At 48.5% G+C, this 17,318-nt stretch overlaps 2 protein-coding genes across 3 annotated transcripts in view; both read left to right on the top strand.

The window, feature by feature from the left end:
• The first annotated feature begins 83 nt into the window (after positions 1-83).
• On the top strand, positions 84-9,046 carry LOC118096762 (dehydrogenase/reductase SDR family member 13). Its single transcript, XM_035138905.2, has 5 exons — positions 84-2,520; positions 3,435-3,553; positions 4,901-5,024; positions 6,052-6,363; positions 6,882-9,046. The coding sequence occupies exons 1-5, from the start codon at positions 2,388-2,390 to the stop codon at positions 7,142-7,144; spliced, it is 951 nt and encodes a 316-aa protein (XP_034994796.1). The 5' UTR covers positions 84-2,387; the 3' UTR covers positions 7,145-9,046.
• Positions 9,047-9,113: 67 nt separating this feature from the next.
• FLOT2 (flotillin 2) overlaps positions 9,114-17,318 on the top strand; it is a 28,477-nt gene continuing 20,272 nt past the window's right edge. For both annotated transcript variants that reach the window (XM_035138903.2, XM_035138904.2), the window contains exon 1: positions 9,114-9,269. In XM_035138903.2, the coding sequence (XP_034994794.1) occupies positions 9,221-9,269 (49 nt within the window). In that variant the 5' untranslated portion in view covers positions 9,114-9,220. The remainder of the gene's footprint in view (positions 9,270-17,318) is intronic.

The following is a 17,318-nucleotide window of genomic DNA, read 5'->3' as shown; positions in this document are numbered from 1 at the left end:
GCGGGGGGGGGGGGGTTACTGCCTATTTAAATATTTTTGTCCTTATTAATTTTGTGTTCTGTGTTATAAACTGCTCTGTGGTCTCTTGACGAAGGGTGGTTTTAAAATTTAATAATGATGATAATTCTGTGTGTTCTGAGTTGTCCTTGAGGTGGGGAGTTTTCACGCCTCCCCCCCCCCCCAATGGTGGAACTGGAATTTCAGGCTCAAAAAATGGTTCCCTCCCGAAAGCTGCCAGTCTCTCTCTCCCTAAGGAGGTGAGACTTCGCTTTCCTTCAACGCTGTTCCTGGTCCCTGCCAGCCATTGAAATTCTTTGCAGGATTATTTGGGAGGCAGTCTTTCAAGGGGTGGAAAGCCTTTTGTCAAATCTTTGCCAAGGCCTTTGCAAGCACGCCCCAGTTGAACAGAGCCAGCTCTCAGAAAACAATGCCCTTCTAAAATGTGGGGTTTTTATTTATTTTTATTTTTTGGGAGGGGGGGTATTGGGTTGTTTTTCTTTTGATTATGTATTTTGTGTTTTTATGTTGTGGTTTTATCCTATGAACCGCCCTGAGACCGGTGGGTAGAGTGCAGTATACAACTTTGATAAATAATATAAAATAAAACTGAGCATAGGATCCAGCTTCTAGGGCTTGGCCCCCCAATAAAATATTTGAGGGGTCTGGCTGCCCCCCCCAAAAAAGTTGATGGTCATCATTGCCGTTCAAATGGTGTGCATACGACCAGGGCCGGAATTAGGTTTGATGAGGCCCTAAGCTACTGAATGGAATGGGGCCCTTTATATGTCCAGCTGTCCTTGTCAACAACAAATTGTGGCTGTTTTTTGTGTTGAATAGATGCTATATGGTAATTAGTGGACCTAACAGGCATCTAAAGCCATTTGCACATAACAAAATATGTATTTTATCAAAGTAATTGATACAGAAATGAGCAAACCAGTGATATTTTAGGGAGCAGGCGACCAGGAAGGGCCTATTACTTACATCATAGGAGCCTGCACAACACAAAACACTGTTGCTGGATGTAGGTTTTATTTTATTTGTTTTCTGATCTTATATTTTGGAAATGTCCATCCAGTTTTTTACCTTTACATTTTTTGGGGGCCCCAAGAGAGTGGGGTCCTAAGCTATAGCTTGTTTAGCTTATACCTACAAGTGAAACTCGGGAAATTAGAATATTGTCGAAAAGTGCATTTATTTCAGTAACGCAACTTAAAAGGTGAAACCAATATATGAGATAGATGCATGACATGCTAAGCAAGATATGGCAAGCCTTGCCTTCTGGCGGTTCCCTCGTTGCGAGAAGCCAAGTTGCAGGGAACTAGGCAGAGGGCCTTCTCCGTGGTGGCGCCTGCCCTGTGGAACGCCCTCCCAACAGATGTCAAAAAGGAAAACTACCACCAGACTTTTAGAAGACATCTGAAGGCAGCCCTGTTCAGGGAGGCTTTTAATGTTTAATAGATTATTGTGTTTTATTCTTTTGTTGGAAGCCGCCCAGAGTGGCTGGGGAGACCCGGCCAGATGGGTGGGGTATAAATAATAAATTATTATTGTTATTGTTATTATTATTCTTTATTATTTTTATTATTATTATTATTATTATTTGTCATTGTCATTATTGGTCGTTAGGTGGGTCAATTATAAATGGAATGTAATTAATGAAATGTAAATGGGATGTTTATTTTTGTATTATTGTAACTTTGTTTTATTACTGTGGAATTTCCAAAAGAAAGCATTTGTAAAAATTAAAAGAAAAATAATAAGTTGCATTACTGAAATAAATGCCCTTTTCGACGATATTCTAATTTCCCGAGTTTCACCTGTAAATCCGGGACTGCTGCACGGTGCGTCACGTCTTGCGATCGATTATGCGCCCTCACCCCCGATACAGTATTTTATTCAAGTGGGCGCCCCTGAAACTGAGCGCAGGATTGCATTTATGCGGGTGCCATCTATCCGAGGATGGGGCGTGCGCGTAAGGAAGGACAGCCACGGATCAAGGCGACCGGCCTGCACTTGGGGACACGGACGGACTTTGCTATGGGGCGGGGCTCTGACCACCCACAAAGTCCGTCCGGGATACCGCTGATCGCGGCGCGCATCTCTGCCAGCGGCCAGGGGTTCTGGCTCCGTTCTTGGCACGCCTTGGAGCGCAAGTGGCGGCAGGCGCGCAGCGTTGCGCAAGGCTCCGCGGGAGAAAGAGGAAGGATCCGGCCGGGGCGCGCCTGGCTGCTGGGCACGAACCTGCCTCCCGAGGAGGCGGAGCAGCAGGAGCAGCAGCGGCGTCCGCCTCTTCCTCCGACCAGCGGTGCGCGGAGCCGGCCATCGCGGGCGCAAGATGCGCGCCTAGGCTGGTGCCTCCTCCCGCCGGGCGCAAGAAGCGCGCGATGGCCGCGGCGGAGGCGCTGGCGGGTCTGGCGCTGGCGCTGGGCCTCTACGCCTTGCTCTATTACAACTTCATCAAAGGCGCCACGTGCAAGAACGAGGCCAGCCTGCGGGGCAAGACGGTGCTGATCACAGGTCAGGATCGCCCCCAGGTCTCGGAAGACGGGGGGCAGCGTGGGGCAGTGGTTAGAGCGCCCGAAGAGGGTCTGCGGGAGCTCCCGCCGCATCGGGGTTTCCTGCTTGGGGATCCCAGGAAAAAAAACTTCAGACGAGTCTGAGCGCATCTGCCCGGCTGCGATCCTGCGCAGGCTGACTTAGGAGGAAGCTCCCTGGAGCGCTAGTGGGGCTTGCTTCTCAGTAAACCTATTGCAGGGTTGCACCGGTGACCTTTCTCCAGATGTGCCTGCACTCCAGCCCATCCCCCTCGTGTTTCCTCAACGTCGGCCTTGCTGGGAATGCTGGGAATTGTAGTCCAAGAGCGTCTAGGAGAGGACTCCAGAGATTATTCATTTGGTATGTGACGTGTCTGAGGCTTTGTAGTGGAAGATGAGAGACATCACATCCATTGCATTCAATATTCGTATGTATTGTATTCACAGCTGTCAAGTTTTCCCTTTTCTCTCAAAGAAGCCTATTCAGCATAAGGGAATTTCCCTTTAAAAAAGGGGGAATTTGACAGCTATGATTGCATTGCATTCTGAATTCTCTTGAGAAGAGCCTTCAGCTGGATCCGGCCAGTGACCCACTTAGTCCAGCATCCGGATCCCTGTAGGAAACTGGCAAGCAGCTCCTGAGCAACAACCACCGCTCTCCCCTCCTGCTATTTCCAGCAACTGGCCTTCAGAAACACGCACTGCCTCTGGCCCCAAACTCTGTGGAATTCACATTATAAAGCAACAAAATGCAACCTGTAAGAATTAAAGGATATGGTTAAAATGCAGTTAAAACCATACAGCATCTAGCACAGCTCATTACAATTGCCAGAAAAATGGTTCTGTGGTCCGCCAAGACCCTCAGGAAGTTTAAACTTTCCCCTTGAACTTTTCCAGGTGGAAACACCGGGATTGGAAAGGCAACGGCGCTGGATCTGGCCCGGAGGGGAGCCCGCATCATTCTGGCTTGCCGCGACAGAGGGCGAGGAGAATCTGCCGTCTATGATATCAGGAGGGTGAGCGCCTGCCACCTGCCTCCTTCGAAAGGGCAGCCTTTATTTATGGGATCCCCTTTTAAAATCACTTCTCAAAGCAATTTCACTGTAAAAACATGGCCAAATATATAATCACTTCATAAAATTTATACCCCACTTGATTGTTTAAAAAAATAAACCACCCTCAAAGCGGTTTACAAAGAAATCAATAAAATTATTGATGTAACAATGTAAAACTTAAAAAAAAAATTAAATCAGAGTAGACAGGGCGGGGCGGGGACTCACATCAACTTTCTAAACCTCAGGGTAGGCTTGTCTAAACAATATTGTTTTTAGCAGGCACCGAAAAGAGTACAATGAATTCACTTGCCTGATACCAGTCAGCAGTGAGTTCCAATGAATTCTCAACAGCTGACCCTTCCTTCCTTCCTTCCTTCCTTCCTTCCTTCCTTCCTTCCTTCCTTCCTTCCTTCCTTCCTTCCTTCTTTCCTTCGCAGAAGGGAGGTCTGGCTTTCTAGGAGAATTCACCAACCTGGCACCCTCCGGATGTTTTGGACTTAGTCTCCCATCAGCCTCAGCATCACACGGCTGTCTGGGGCTGGTGGGAGTTGTAGTCCAAAGGATCTGGGAGGCCACCAGGTTAGAATAGTCTACCCTAGTGGTATTATCTGAATGTGTCCAAAATGGTCAAAGGCCTGGAAACGATGCCTTATGAGGAACGGCTTAGGGAGCTGGGTATGTTTAGCCTGGAGAAGAGAAGGTGAAGGGGTGATATGATAGCCATGTTCAAATATATCAAAGGATGTCATATAGAGGAGGGAGAAAGGTTGTTTTCTGCTGCTCCAGAGAAGTGGACACGGAGCAATGGATTCAAGCTACAAGAAAGAAGATTCCACCTAAACATTAGGAAGAACTTCCTGACAGTAAGAGCTGTCTGGCAGTGGAATTTGCTGCCAAGGAGTGTGGTGGAGTGTGGTCCAGTTCTTTGGAGGTCTTTAAGCGGAGGCTTGACAGCCATCTGTTAGGAATGCTTTGGTGGTGTTTCCTGCTTGGCAGGGGGGTTGGACTGGATGGCCCTTGTGGTCTCTTCCAACTCTAGGATTCTATGATGACATTGGGGTGGGGGTGCTTGGAGGATGTTTTCCCACCATGCACCATTCCCTGGAATAGGTGCTTTAAGGTGCCTACTTTAAACACACCTCCTCGCCTGTTTTTTTCTGGGATGAGGATGGTGGTGAACAGGCTCTGTTTGTAGATTAGGTCTGCTAATCTAATCCACTGTTTTATGTATTTTGCATTTGTTTTAGGAATGTAGTTTAATTGCTTATGCTGTTCCCCACCATATCCCCCCCCCCTTAATGTTGGCAGGAAAGTGGGAACAATGAAGTTCTCTTCATGAGCCTGGACTTGGCCAGCTTCAAGTCAGTGAGGACTTTTGCAGCGGCTTTCTTGAGATCTGAGCCCCGCCTTGACATTCTCATCAACAATGCAGGTGAGAACGCAGCCCCGAGGGTGGAGATTTGGGGATGGGGCACAGCTGCTTTGCATGCAGAAGGTCCAAGGTTTTCAGTCTCCAATGGCATCTCCTGTCTGAAACTCTGGAGACCCACTGCTAGTCAGCCTATACAACAATGGTTTGCCACACCCTTTGCAAGCCACTGCTGTAGACTGATTATAACTAGGTGCTGGTAGTCATACTCAATTTAATGGACATGTGTAACATGGGTATATTAATTTCAGTGAGTCTACTTAAAGCAGCACTTAGTTGGCTACAACCCAATTATTATGAACCTGCATGCCACTTATTACTATTTATAAAATTTGTTAGTTGCTTTATCTTGCCCAGGGCCACCCAAAGCAAATGACAGTCAACAAAACCTCTCCCTCTGTCATTAGAACCAAAAGGTGAAAGAAATACATTTAAAACATCCCGCCCTCTTCTAAAAGGCCGGAGACGGTGAAAGTCCCAAGTTCCAGTTGTAGAGAAAAGATTTTGCCTGGTGCCTAGAGATATATAATGATGATGTCAGCTGAGCCCCGCTGGGGAGAACATCCCACAAACGGGGAGCCACGGCAGAAAAGGCCCCGTTCTGGTATTGCCACTCTCCAGACGTCTTGCAGAGGAGGCAAACAAAGGACTTCTGGTGGCGATCACAGGATCCAGGTTGAAAGTGGCCCTGAGCTGCTTAAGGCTTTATAGGTGAAAACCAACATTTTGAATTGGGCCCCAAAACTAATTTGCAACCCGTGCCATTGGGCTAGGATTGTTTGTTGCTATATTCTCAAACGGTTTTGCTATGGTCAGCTTACATGTAAAGTTGGAAACTATGTATGGTTTGTCATGGCCTTTGGCTAGAACAATAAACTTGTAGAGACTAGGCTTGCCTAAACAGGTGTGTCTTCCAGAGCCAGCAGAAGATAGTGATGGGGGCCTCTGGTATTTCAACAGGGCTGGCGCCACCAGTGAAAAGGCCTGCCTCCATGTTGCACCTGTTTAATCCAGTTTTGTGTTCCGGCAGGTGTCGGGTCTGGAAGCCGAAGTGAGGATGGCTTCAATTTGGTGTTCCAGGTGAATCACTTGAGTCATTTCCTTCTGACCCACCTCCTCCTGGAGCGGATGAAGCAGTGCGCGCCCAGCCGTGTGGTGGTGGTGGCTTCCAAAGCACATCAAACGGGGAAGATTGACTTTCAGAACATCCACAAGCCAGTGGACGGGCAGTTGGCAGGGTTCCAATCGTACTGCAACAGCAAACTGGCCAATATATTGTACACCCGGGAGCTCGCCAATCGACTAGAAGGGACGAACGTTACCTGCTACGCGGTCCATCCAGGTGGGTGGCAGGTCAAGCTCAGCTCCTCAACCTGGGACCCTCTATAGTGGTGGCTGGTGCCCTTGGGGGACTGGAGGTGCAGAAAGCAGGGAGCCCAACAATAGACAGAGCCAGAACCAGTGAAGGGCAGAGATAGAGTCAATTGCAGGTGGAGTCAACTCCTCCTAGTTCTTGCCCCATCCTCATCCTTATCCCTGCAGAGATTTACAAGGGGCAACACTGAGACTATGGAAGAGAAGGAAACTGACGGGCAGGAACCCCCTGGGCTGGTTGTAAGTAGGAAGGGTGGCAGATGGACCAGCTTCCATTGGTCCTCTAGATGTTATTAGACTCCAGCTCCCATTTTTCCTGACTGTTGACTGTTCTGTGTTCTGCAAAAAGGGGCACCTGCTTGGCCACAGTGGAAAAGTGGATACTAAATTAGATGGACCCCCTTTGAAGTCTGGTCCATCAGCTGGGCTCTCTTCTTATTCTATCCAGTTCTGGCAACTGGTGTTTTCCTATCTTTCTGCTTTCAGGGGTAGTTAAATCAGATTTTTTCCGTCACATTTCGGTTTGGCTGAAGCCTCTTTTCCTCCCCATCTGCTGGCTCTTCTTCCGAGACACGACCAATGGAGCTCAGACGTCCATCTACTGTGCCACTCAGGAAGGCATTGAGAAGTACAGCGGGCGCTATTTTGCCAATTGCTGGCTGCGTGACCCCAAGCCACATGCCCGGGATGACGCCGTGGCCAAGAAACTTTGGGAAGTCAGCGAGAGGATGGTGGGGCTGGCGAACTAGGCTGCGGTGTTTTTCAAAGAGGGCTCCTCATCTCCATGGAAAGGGGGGCCTCTGCAAACCAAGAGTCTTAAAACATCCTTAAACCTACGTCAGGAAAGATGACAGGTCATGAGAAGTAAAGCACACCTGGCTTCATACTGGCATCTTCATCCTGCAATCGCCTTGGAGTGGCCCTGATGTGCCCAGGGCATTTGACCATTTCATGTCTTGGATACCCAGCGTTACCCTGGCAGCTTAGCCTCCAGTGAGAGGGAAGAGCATCACATAATCCTCTTCAAGGGTAGCTGATTCTCACTCTGGTGCTAAAACATCCTGCCATTTGTACCATTTCCAGGAGTACTGTAATGAGATTAAAAAATCCTTCCAGTAGCACCTTAGAGACCAACTAGGTTTGTCATAGGTATGAGCTTTCGTGTGCATCTGAAGAAGTGTGCATGCACACGAAAGCTCATACCTATGACAAACCTAGTTGATCTCTAAGGTGCTACTGGAAGGATTTTTTAATTTTGTTTTGACTGCGTCAGACCAACACGGCTACCTACCTGTAAGGAGTAGATGAGGAGAGAGGAGAGAGCAGCTTAGGAGGGGGAAGACTCACAAAAGCAGAACATGCAAAAATCAAGTCTAATGCATTCTGAAAGGTTAAATGCAATTAAAGCGAAACATTGAAACATTATTAAAATGCAGTAATGAAAACCTGCACCTGGGGTCTCTATTTCCTATATCAAAGGGATCCCGGGGTCATCCAGTCCAATGCAGAACTCTCAGCTCAATTCTTTCATTTTTATCAGAGCAGCTGATTGCGGTGGAAGCTGAAATGTTAAAAATTAAACTATTTAGGTACATATTATTTCACTCCCCACAATATTTATATGCCACCAGAGTGGTTTACAGAAAAGGAATAGAACAGCAAGATTATCAGTGAAATTTTTTTTAGAACCTAAAACAATATTAGTAATAATTAAAACAGATGGCAGTTTGTTTGTGTGTCTGGATAGGCTTCCCCAGACAGAAATGTCTTTGTTGTTTTTTAGTTGTTTAGTCGTGTACGACTCTTTGTGACCCCATGGACCAGAGCATGCTAAATGCTAAAATACGTGTTTTTTAGCAAGTGGGGGGGAGCATAATGTGGCCACTGTAATTTTGAGCTGGGCAAGACCGGAGTGGCTGAGGGGGCATCTATGTTGATCTGAGGGGGTCTCTCAAGGATGGTCATTTGAAAAAATGGAGGGCAAAAAAACTCTGTTGCTAATCACAGAATAAATATATGCAGGGAGAGGAGACAAATGGGAAAGAGGCCCTTAAAAGACGAGGACCATTCAGATGTAGGTTTTTAGGACCTGCCTTGCTTCTGCAATGGCAAACTGTTTTTAAAACTCCTTTTATATTATATTTTAAACGTACCCAACCTTGGGGCGAAGGGCTACTAAACAAGAATGATATTTACTATCATTGATTGATTGATTGAATGAATGTACCCCACCTGGGACCTGGAGTGTGTGGTGTGTTAATAACAATAAAAAATTATATTTTTATTTATTGTGCCCCGTCTGGATAGCAACTTTTTTTCGAGTTCTGAGGACTTTGTTTATTGAATTGATACACTGCCCTTCGCTGCAGGAGGATCTCGTGTGAAAACGCGAAAACACATAACATAATAAGGAAAACCAGACAACGCGACGTGTGTTCACAAAGGGCGCGTGTTCTGAGGAAGATTGGGGCGGGGGTGCACTTTATTTTATCCTTTTCTTTTTCTCCCCTCACACTTTCCTCCTCCGCCCAAAATGGCGGCCTGAGGCGGCGGCGGCGGCGGCCTCTTCCTCCTCCCTCCGCTCCCCTTTCCCGCTCTTTCCTTTCCCCGCCCACGCTCCCCCTTCCCCGCCTCTGACGCACTTCCTGTGGGCGGAGCCTTCAGGAGCGGGGGGTGGAGCCGAGGAAGGAGGCGGTGCCGCTGCTGCTCCTCCCGAAGATCCCCCGACCCGTTAATCGGGCGGAGCGCAGTGCGCGTGCGCCGTGGTGGTGGTGGTCGGTGGGAGGGGGCGGGCTGCTGCTTGGCGTTGGCTGGGTCGAGTCGCCATGGGCAACTGCCACACGGTGGGGCCCAACGAGGCCCTCGTCGTGTCAGGTAAGGAGAGGGTGAGGGGGGGGAGGTTGACGGGGGGGGGCTTGTTTTCCTCAAGGGAGGCACCCGAGGGGGGAGGGGCGCTGAAGCCCCCCCTCCCCCCTTGCAGGTCTGCCTCGCCCTCTTCTTCCTCCTTCCTTCCTGCTGTTGTTCTTCCTTCTTCCCTCCGGGGGGGGTGCTCCTTGAATTGGGTGAGGCCTGGGAGGGGGTGGCTTTATCCCTCCCCTCTGTGGGCGAGAGGGTGTCCTAGACACATGTAGGACACACACACACACGGAGACACACAGCTATGCCTGCTTTCGACAGGTTGCATGCATGCACACAGCTCTCTGACACGGAGGGAACAGGGATGCAGAGATTCCTTTTGCACAAACACACACACGCGTATATATCCTGGGCGCACGGAGACCTCCCTGTTACACAAACGGCACACAGCACGCAAATGCGCAGGTGTCTCTTGCACAGAGAGGGCACGTGTACGTAGATTTTTTTTCTCACGGGTGGGTAGATGGCACACGCGGATCTCTCACGCCAACAGCAAGGCACGCTTTTACACAGAGATTTCTCTTATGCACCCACGCATAGAACACGCAGAGACATCTTATGCAAACAACACAGCGCCCATACACACAGATCTCTCTCTTGCACCTGCACACATATTGCAAACACATCTTTCTTACAGACACACACTGATCTCTCTCTTGCACGTATTGCACACATTCACAGATAAATATATCACGCACATATCACATCTCAGCTGTGCACATTTATTTATAATATGTAAATTCTATATATGCAGTTACAGAGTGTTATTTACATATACAAACATATGTACAGTTCTTCTTTAGAAATTGAAATTAGTATTAATATGAATAATATCACACACACACAACCCACCTTGTACAGCACGGAGCTAAGGCCTTGGGTTTTTGTTTATGGATAATAATGAATAATCGCAACAGTGACACAATGTGTCTCATGAGATCCATAGCGCTTGGACTGGGCATTAGCTGGTTTGCATTGAGGTGAGCTCCCATCCGCTCCTGACACAAACTGCAAAATTAGTTAGGGATCCAGTCCTCAGTGATTTGAACTTCTCTTAAGAAAATGGTGCTGAATGCTTCCTGTTTTCATCTGAGGCACATTAAAGTGAGCAGGTGCTTTTGCTTGATGGGAAACAGTTCTATGAAAATGCAACTTAGATGGATTGTATTTGTGCGTCTCCTGAAATGCTTTCTGCCTGGTTCATGAGGATCCTGCAACCCACTTACCATTTTTCAGCATCACAGTTTGGTATGATATTACAGTTAATAGGGTGGGGGGTGCCTCTGAATGTGTTCTATGCCAAGTTTCTGAGCTTTACAGGAACACATTTCCAAGGCAAAATATGTAATTTGTAGCCCAGGAAGTTATTTTCAGGAAAAAGAAGGTGTGAGCTGCTGTGATTACAACTGGAGGAAGCCAGTTCAGCTCATAAAAGCTGTCAGGGTGTGTGTGTTGGTGGTGGGAGCCTCCACCTCCCTTGAGAGCATCCATTCTCCCTTTTATTACTGTCTCAGTGTAGCCAAAGCTACTGCAGTAGATGGGAAATCATTCTGGAGAAAACATAGCGCTCTTAATAACCACCACACCCTCCTGCTTTTTTTCTGTTTGGGAAGGGAATTGCCTCGAGTGGTCTGAAAAGAAAATATGGAATATATAACAGGCAAAAGCTACTAGGTCTGGGTTGGGGGAGCATGAATGGCGTTGAACATGGGCAGAGTGTGTCTTCCATGAACCACGGCTGGGCAGGTTAATCCCGGTACAGACACAGAATTGTAGAGTTGGAAGGGACCCCGAGGGTCAACTAGTCCAACCCCTTGCAATGCAGGAATCAGCTAAAGAATCCCTGGCAGATGGCCTTCCAACCTCTGCAGATGAGGATCTGCCTACTGAGTCAAACCACTAATCCTCTGCCTAGTGTTGTCTGCTCTGACTGGCAGCGGCTCTTCCAGGGTCTTGGGCAACTGCAGGTCTTCCACTCTCTCTGCTTCCTGGTATGTTTTTAACTGGAGAATCGGGATTGAACCCGGGACCTTCTCCAGGCAAAGCGGGTACTCTGCTGCTGAGCTGCTGTCCTTCCTTGCCTGCTTGGAAGTTCTGATAGGCAGGGAGAACCCCACCCCTGTCTAGACTTTGGATGGGGAAGGTGTGGGATGGAAATCCAACAGCATTAGCTTTTAGCATTTTATATACCTTGTTCCTCCCAACAGCTCTGTAACGTAGAGCAGTACAATTCTCCCAAATTGTAGACGTGGGGACTGAGAATTGAATAGCTGCTCTGTGAGTTCATGACTCTGTGAGCCTTCCCTCATTTCACATATGCCCACAGAGTGTCAGCATCCCACAGGTAGCCTCTTTCATGTGGAAAATAAAACCTTGGCTGTATAAATACCTGTTTAATATGATGCTTTATAATTGCACTCCTCTTAAACTTCATTATACCTGAAGGAGTGTCTCCACCCCCATGATCCAACCCAGACACTGAGGTCCAACTCCGAGGGACTTCTATCGGTTCCCTACCTGCAAGAAGTGGAAGTTACAGGGAACCAGGCAGAGGGCCTTCTCAGTTGTGGCATCCGCCCTGTTGAACGCCCTCCCGTCAAATGCAAAGGTGCTAAAGAACTACACAACTTTTAGAAGACCTTTGAAGGCAGCCCTGTATCAGGAAGTTTTTAATGTTTGACATTTTGTTGTCTTTCTATATGGGCTGGAAGCTGCCCAGGTTGGTTGGGAAACCCAGCTAGATAATAAAATTAGTATTTTTTTAAAAAAATTATTATTATTAGCTGGTATTTTCCAGCATAGGAGTAACAACAATAATCTTGTGTGAATTTGTACAGGCCTACTAGCATACATTTGCATGGTCTGCATGCTACCAGCCCTCAAGAGGCGTGATCAGTCCTGGATTTCCCCCTCCTCCCCCCCCCAGTCTTGTGGCAGGCAGGCAGGCAGGCAGGCAGGCTGTGTTTGCAAGTTGTGTTGCCAGCCTGCCCTCGATAGGAGAAAAGGGTGATCCAAGGGTCTACCGGTAGGGTGTTACTGGACGGCATTTCCCAGCTGCTTTCTGGGCACTTTTTAAAATGGGAAGCGTTCTTAGCACTGCAGGGTTGGTCCATGTCCAGCAGCAGATGAATGCAGGGTGTGTTTTCCTGTGTGTGTCAGGAGGCCTGGAGCCTTGCGAGCAGAAGACTTAATCAAATCGAAACCCCCGAACCTTCTTCCAATGCCAGAGTCGTCCCCCCCTGCCCTCTCTCTCTGCAATGAGGACATGCAGTAATCAACATGCCTCTGATTTGAGTAACCACACCCTGGCGCTCCATATCTTGGATGAGGCCCCATGACTCCGCTACGGGAGTCCTGTGGCTTCCGGCCAGGGCTGGGCCCCAGCACCTCTTCCTCTAGAAATCCATTGTTATCTCCTAACAAATGAATCTAAAAAAAACTCACACCTAACTAGCAAGTGGCGCCAGCAGAACTGTTGCCAGGGAAAGATTTCTGGAGGGTTTCTGCTTGTTTAAATCCTACCCCAAAGCATCATAATCAGGGTGAGAGTTCATTCACCCCGTGCTGACAAGGTACTAACTAACCTGTTAGGATGGAATAATTGCTTCCTTCTGTGACAGGGAATGGCTTCCCTAGCAAGTTTGAAGTCTTGCAGTGGGGAGAGAGAGGGAGTGTCCAGCATTTTCCGATGTTTGCAGGGCATGTTGAGCCCCCGAGACAAGTCCACGATATCCTGGCAGCTGGACTGTTTGTGCTGCCTTGTTCTACTTTAATTCCCAAGCAAACAATCTGCGTTTGCTTTGCTGCTTTTGTCGAGGTGTGGGTTGTATCTCTGCTGGTGGCTTAGGGGACTGTTTGCCAAAATTGCTGGCTAGCCCTTAAACCAACACACCAGCCTGCAGTTGCCCTGAGATGCGGCCTGAGCACACCGCCTGTCTTATTTCTCTGTCTAAATGAGACTAGATGGATGAACCCGTGACCCACTTTGCGAGAGGCGGGCTCCTTTCCAACAGCTGCTACCTTTTCGGGAATCAGGATTCCCTTTGCCAAGACTTAGCAGCAGAGAGGGAGGAGCAGCCTCTGTTTTCCTCTGCTTCCGTTCCCCCCCCCAAAGAAAATCTTGTTTGGGAGAGCTCTCTAGGCGGGGGGGGGGGAACCATCCTCTCCAAGCCCTGCTCTGCTTCCTTGACATGTCGAGCTGCATGTAATTAGGAGAAGAGAGTATTTTCAACCCAGGGGGTGATAGTGTCTTGCTGCGGCATCAAGCCAAGTATGCTTTGTTGTTTCCAGCAGCTGTTCAGGTGCCTCTGGAAGATCACAAGCGGGTCACCCCCCTCCTCTTTTGTATAGCCCCAGATTCCACCAGCCTGCCAATGTAGTATGAGTAGGTTTACAACTCAGCCTTTTTCTGTCACCCTGTTTGAGAAGAGTTTTCAAAATTGCATTTCGTAATAGGGCCTGTTGTCTTTGTCCATGGAGTTTTCTTGGCAGGGATACTGGAGTGGCTTGCCAGTTCCTTCTCCAGGTGGATCACGTTTAGTCAAAACTCTCCACCATGGACTGCAAGAAGATCAAACCTATCCATTCTTAAGGAAATCAGCCCTGAGTGCTCCCTGGAAGGACAGAGCGTGAAGCTGAGGCTCCAATACTTTGGCCACCTCATGAGAAGAGAAGAATCCTTGGAAAAGACCCTGATGTTGGGAAAGATTGAGGGCACTAGGAGAAGGGGACGTCAGAGGACAAGATGGTTGGACAGTGTTCTCGAAGCTACGAACATGAGTTTGACCAAACTGCGGGAGGCAGTGCAAGACAGGAGTGCCTGGCGTGCTATGGTCCATGGGGTCACGAAGAGTCGGACACGACTAAACGACTAAACAACAACAACAATAAGGCCTAGGGCTGGGCGATATCTAACCAGCTGATACATCATAAAGTATAAAAATACATATATTAGTACAGTTTTGGAATACAGGAACATGTGTACAAATTTGTTGTCGTTTAGTCGTATCCGACTCTTCGTGACCCCATGGACCAGACCACGCCAGGCACTCCTGTCTTGCACTGCCTCCCGCAGTTTGGTCAGACTCACGTTCGTAGCTTCGAGAACACTGTCCAGTACCTATAAAGTGAATAAGGGAAAGGGAGAGTTAAATACATTGCAAAACAGATAATACAAAAGAGAAGGCTATAAGGAGGACCCCATAAGCTCGTAATAGACAAATGTATGTTGTCTCAAGTGTTCCATCATATGTGAGAGTCACAGTCACAATCATAGTTCACCTGTGAATATTCACAGATTTAAAGGTATATTTTTTAAAAAATTAATAATTCCAGAATGTCTTTCCATAAGGAAGTTAGTCGACATTCTGTGAATGTGGACCTTGCTGTGCTTCTAGTTACAGGTAGGTAGCCGTGTTGGTCTGACGTAGTCGAAACAAAAAAATTCCTTCCAGCAGCTGAAGAAGTGTGCATGCACACAAAAGCTCATACCAATGACAAACTTAGTTGGTCTCTAAGGTGCTGCTGGAAGGAATTTTCTTGCTGCGCTTGTGTGTGACTCTTTAAAAAACAGAGAGCGAGCTGCAAAGTCCTTTTAAATTTACACAAACAGCAGGAGAGAGAGAGAGAGAGAGAGAGAGAGAGAGATTCCCTCTCTCCACCTTCCAATTGCCCCAAGCCTCATCAATGCTCCAAAATGGCAAAGGAACTGGGATGATCTGGTCATGATGGTCCATAGGTCCAGTGGATGCCTCTCCTGGTAGAGGGGAGGGGAGCATCATTAGCCCAGGCCCCAAGCCTCACATGGATGCGCTTCCTCCTCCTTTGCCATAATCTCCCAGCAGTGTTTGAAACTCCCATTACAGTCATGCCTCGGTTTAAGTACGCTTCCGTTTGAGTACTTTCAGTTTAAGTATTCCGGGGACCCGTCTGGAACAGATTAATCCACTTTCCATTCCTTTCAATGGGAAAGTTCGCTTCAGGTTAAGTACAGACCTCTGGAACCAACTGTGTACTTAAACCGAGGTACCACTGTATTTATTCTAGGCGCATTTTGCGACTGGGAATTTCATTAGCGCAAGCAGTTCCTGAGCTCTGGACGCAGCACTGCACCTAAGATTTCAGGTTAAAACTGCAGACTGGGAGGAAAGAATGACCTTTTCCTTCCTCCCCACTTCCAGCTACTCTCTGAAGAATGGAGATGAGACCCTCTTAAGAATATTAGGAGGGTGGGCAAGGGAAGGACTAGACCATGCAAAAAACGAACAAAATATTTTAGCTGCAGTTCACTCATTTTCAGCTTTGTATAAGTGCGCCTAGAGTCTAGACATTCCGTTTAAGGTGCCATTTAGCCCCTAGCTTTCATATCTCCGTTGTAACGTCTCCCAGGATCTCGCCTGCTGGCTGCACTTTTCCTTCTATCTGAGCAAATCTGATTACATAGCCAGCAGGGACCTCCCTGAGGCAGGATGAAGAAAACAGCAGCGGGTGTGGCTGGCTGGCCTTTTTCAGGGCCAGTCCTTTCCTCTTCACCTCCCTCCCCCCCCCCCAAAAAATAGCATCATCATTTGCTACTACAGCCCCCATACCCCCCAGCAAGATTTTCTGCTTTGGGGTAGAAGAATAACCAGTCCACCTGAATTCTGGCTGCTTTCGCCTTCTGAACTACGGTAGCCCCCACCTCTTGCTTCTGAGATGAAGTTCTTGCCTGCAGGGCTGCATTTGGCAATGGAGGGCTTTTTGCAAGTGAATAAACAGTCTCCAGGGGGACACAGGTGGCGCTGTGGGTTAAACCACAGAGCCTAGGGCTTGCTGATCAGAAGGTCGGCGGTTCGAATCCCTGCGACGGGGTGAGCTCCCGTTACTCAGTCCCAGCTCCTGCCAACCTAGCAGTTCGAAAGCACACGGTGCAAGTAGATAAATAGGTACTGCTCCAAGCGGGAAGGTAAACAGCGTTTCCGTGTGCTGCTCTGGTTTGCCAGAAGCGGCTTAGTCATGCTGGCCACATGACCCGGAAGCTGTACGCCGGCTCCCTCGGCCAATAATGCGAGATGAGTGCCGCAACCCCAGAGTCGGTCACGACTGGACCTAATGGTCAGGGGTCTCTTTACCTTTACCTAAACAGTCTCCAGAGTGCTGGGTGCTGGAGGAAAGTGGCTGGTTAATGAGCAGCAGAGGAAGCTGCCCTCCCTTGAGTCAGACCTTTGGCCCACCTACCTCAGTGTTTTCTACACTGGCTGGCAGCAGTGGCTCTCCCAGGTTTCGGGCAGAGTCCATTCCCAACCCTTCCTGGAGATGTCATCGGGGATTGAACCTTGGAGCTTCCGCAGGTGCTCTGCCGCTGAGCTGCACAAGCCATTCCCCTAAAGCAGGCATTCCCCAAACTTCAGCCTTCCAGATGTTTTGAGACTACAGTCCCCATCTTCCCCGACCACTGGTCCTCTTAGCTAGGGATCATGGGGGTTGTAGGCCAAAACATCTGGAGGGCCGCAGTTTGGGGATGCCTGCCCTAAAGTAAGACTCCCGTCCTCATGTTTCTGTCCCTCTCGCTCACTATAGCCTACACAGACTAGCAGCAGCTCTTCAAGGTTTCAGACATGGGGTCTCCTTCCTGGAGATGCCACTGGGGGTTGAACCTGGCACCTCATGCCCTGCCACCGGCATCTTGGAGGCCCAGTGGAGGTTATGGGTTTTTCTCAGGGATTTGGAAAGTTCTAGGTCCCCTTTACTGGATCCTGCAGTCCCTGAGAGCAGGCAGGCATGCTGTGAAACCGCTGGTTCTTCCAAGCCCCTTCTGTTGCCACGGTGTGTTAATGGCATTCAGACTCTTAAAGCACTCATCTCCCACAGGTGCTTCTGGGCCGAATCCTCCTGGGCTACCTGTTGAGGGGTGTGTTAATGCTGGACAGCTCTGAAGGTACAGGGTGTTAACTGTTTGCCGTTGGTTTCCTTGCTTGTTTTGAAGATATTTTATTGCGGTTTTCCTCTGAGAGAGGACTGCAATAAATC

Source organism: Zootoca vivipara, chromosome 15, assembly GCF_963506605.1.
Source record: "Zootoca vivipara chromosome 15, rZooViv1.1, whole genome shotgun sequence".
Taxonomy (NCBI): domain Eukaryota; kingdom Metazoa; phylum Chordata; class Lepidosauria; order Squamata; family Lacertidae; genus Zootoca; species Zootoca vivipara.
The sequence above is the reverse complement of the archived record's forward strand: the minus strand, read 5'-3'. Positions and strand labels throughout refer to the sequence as shown.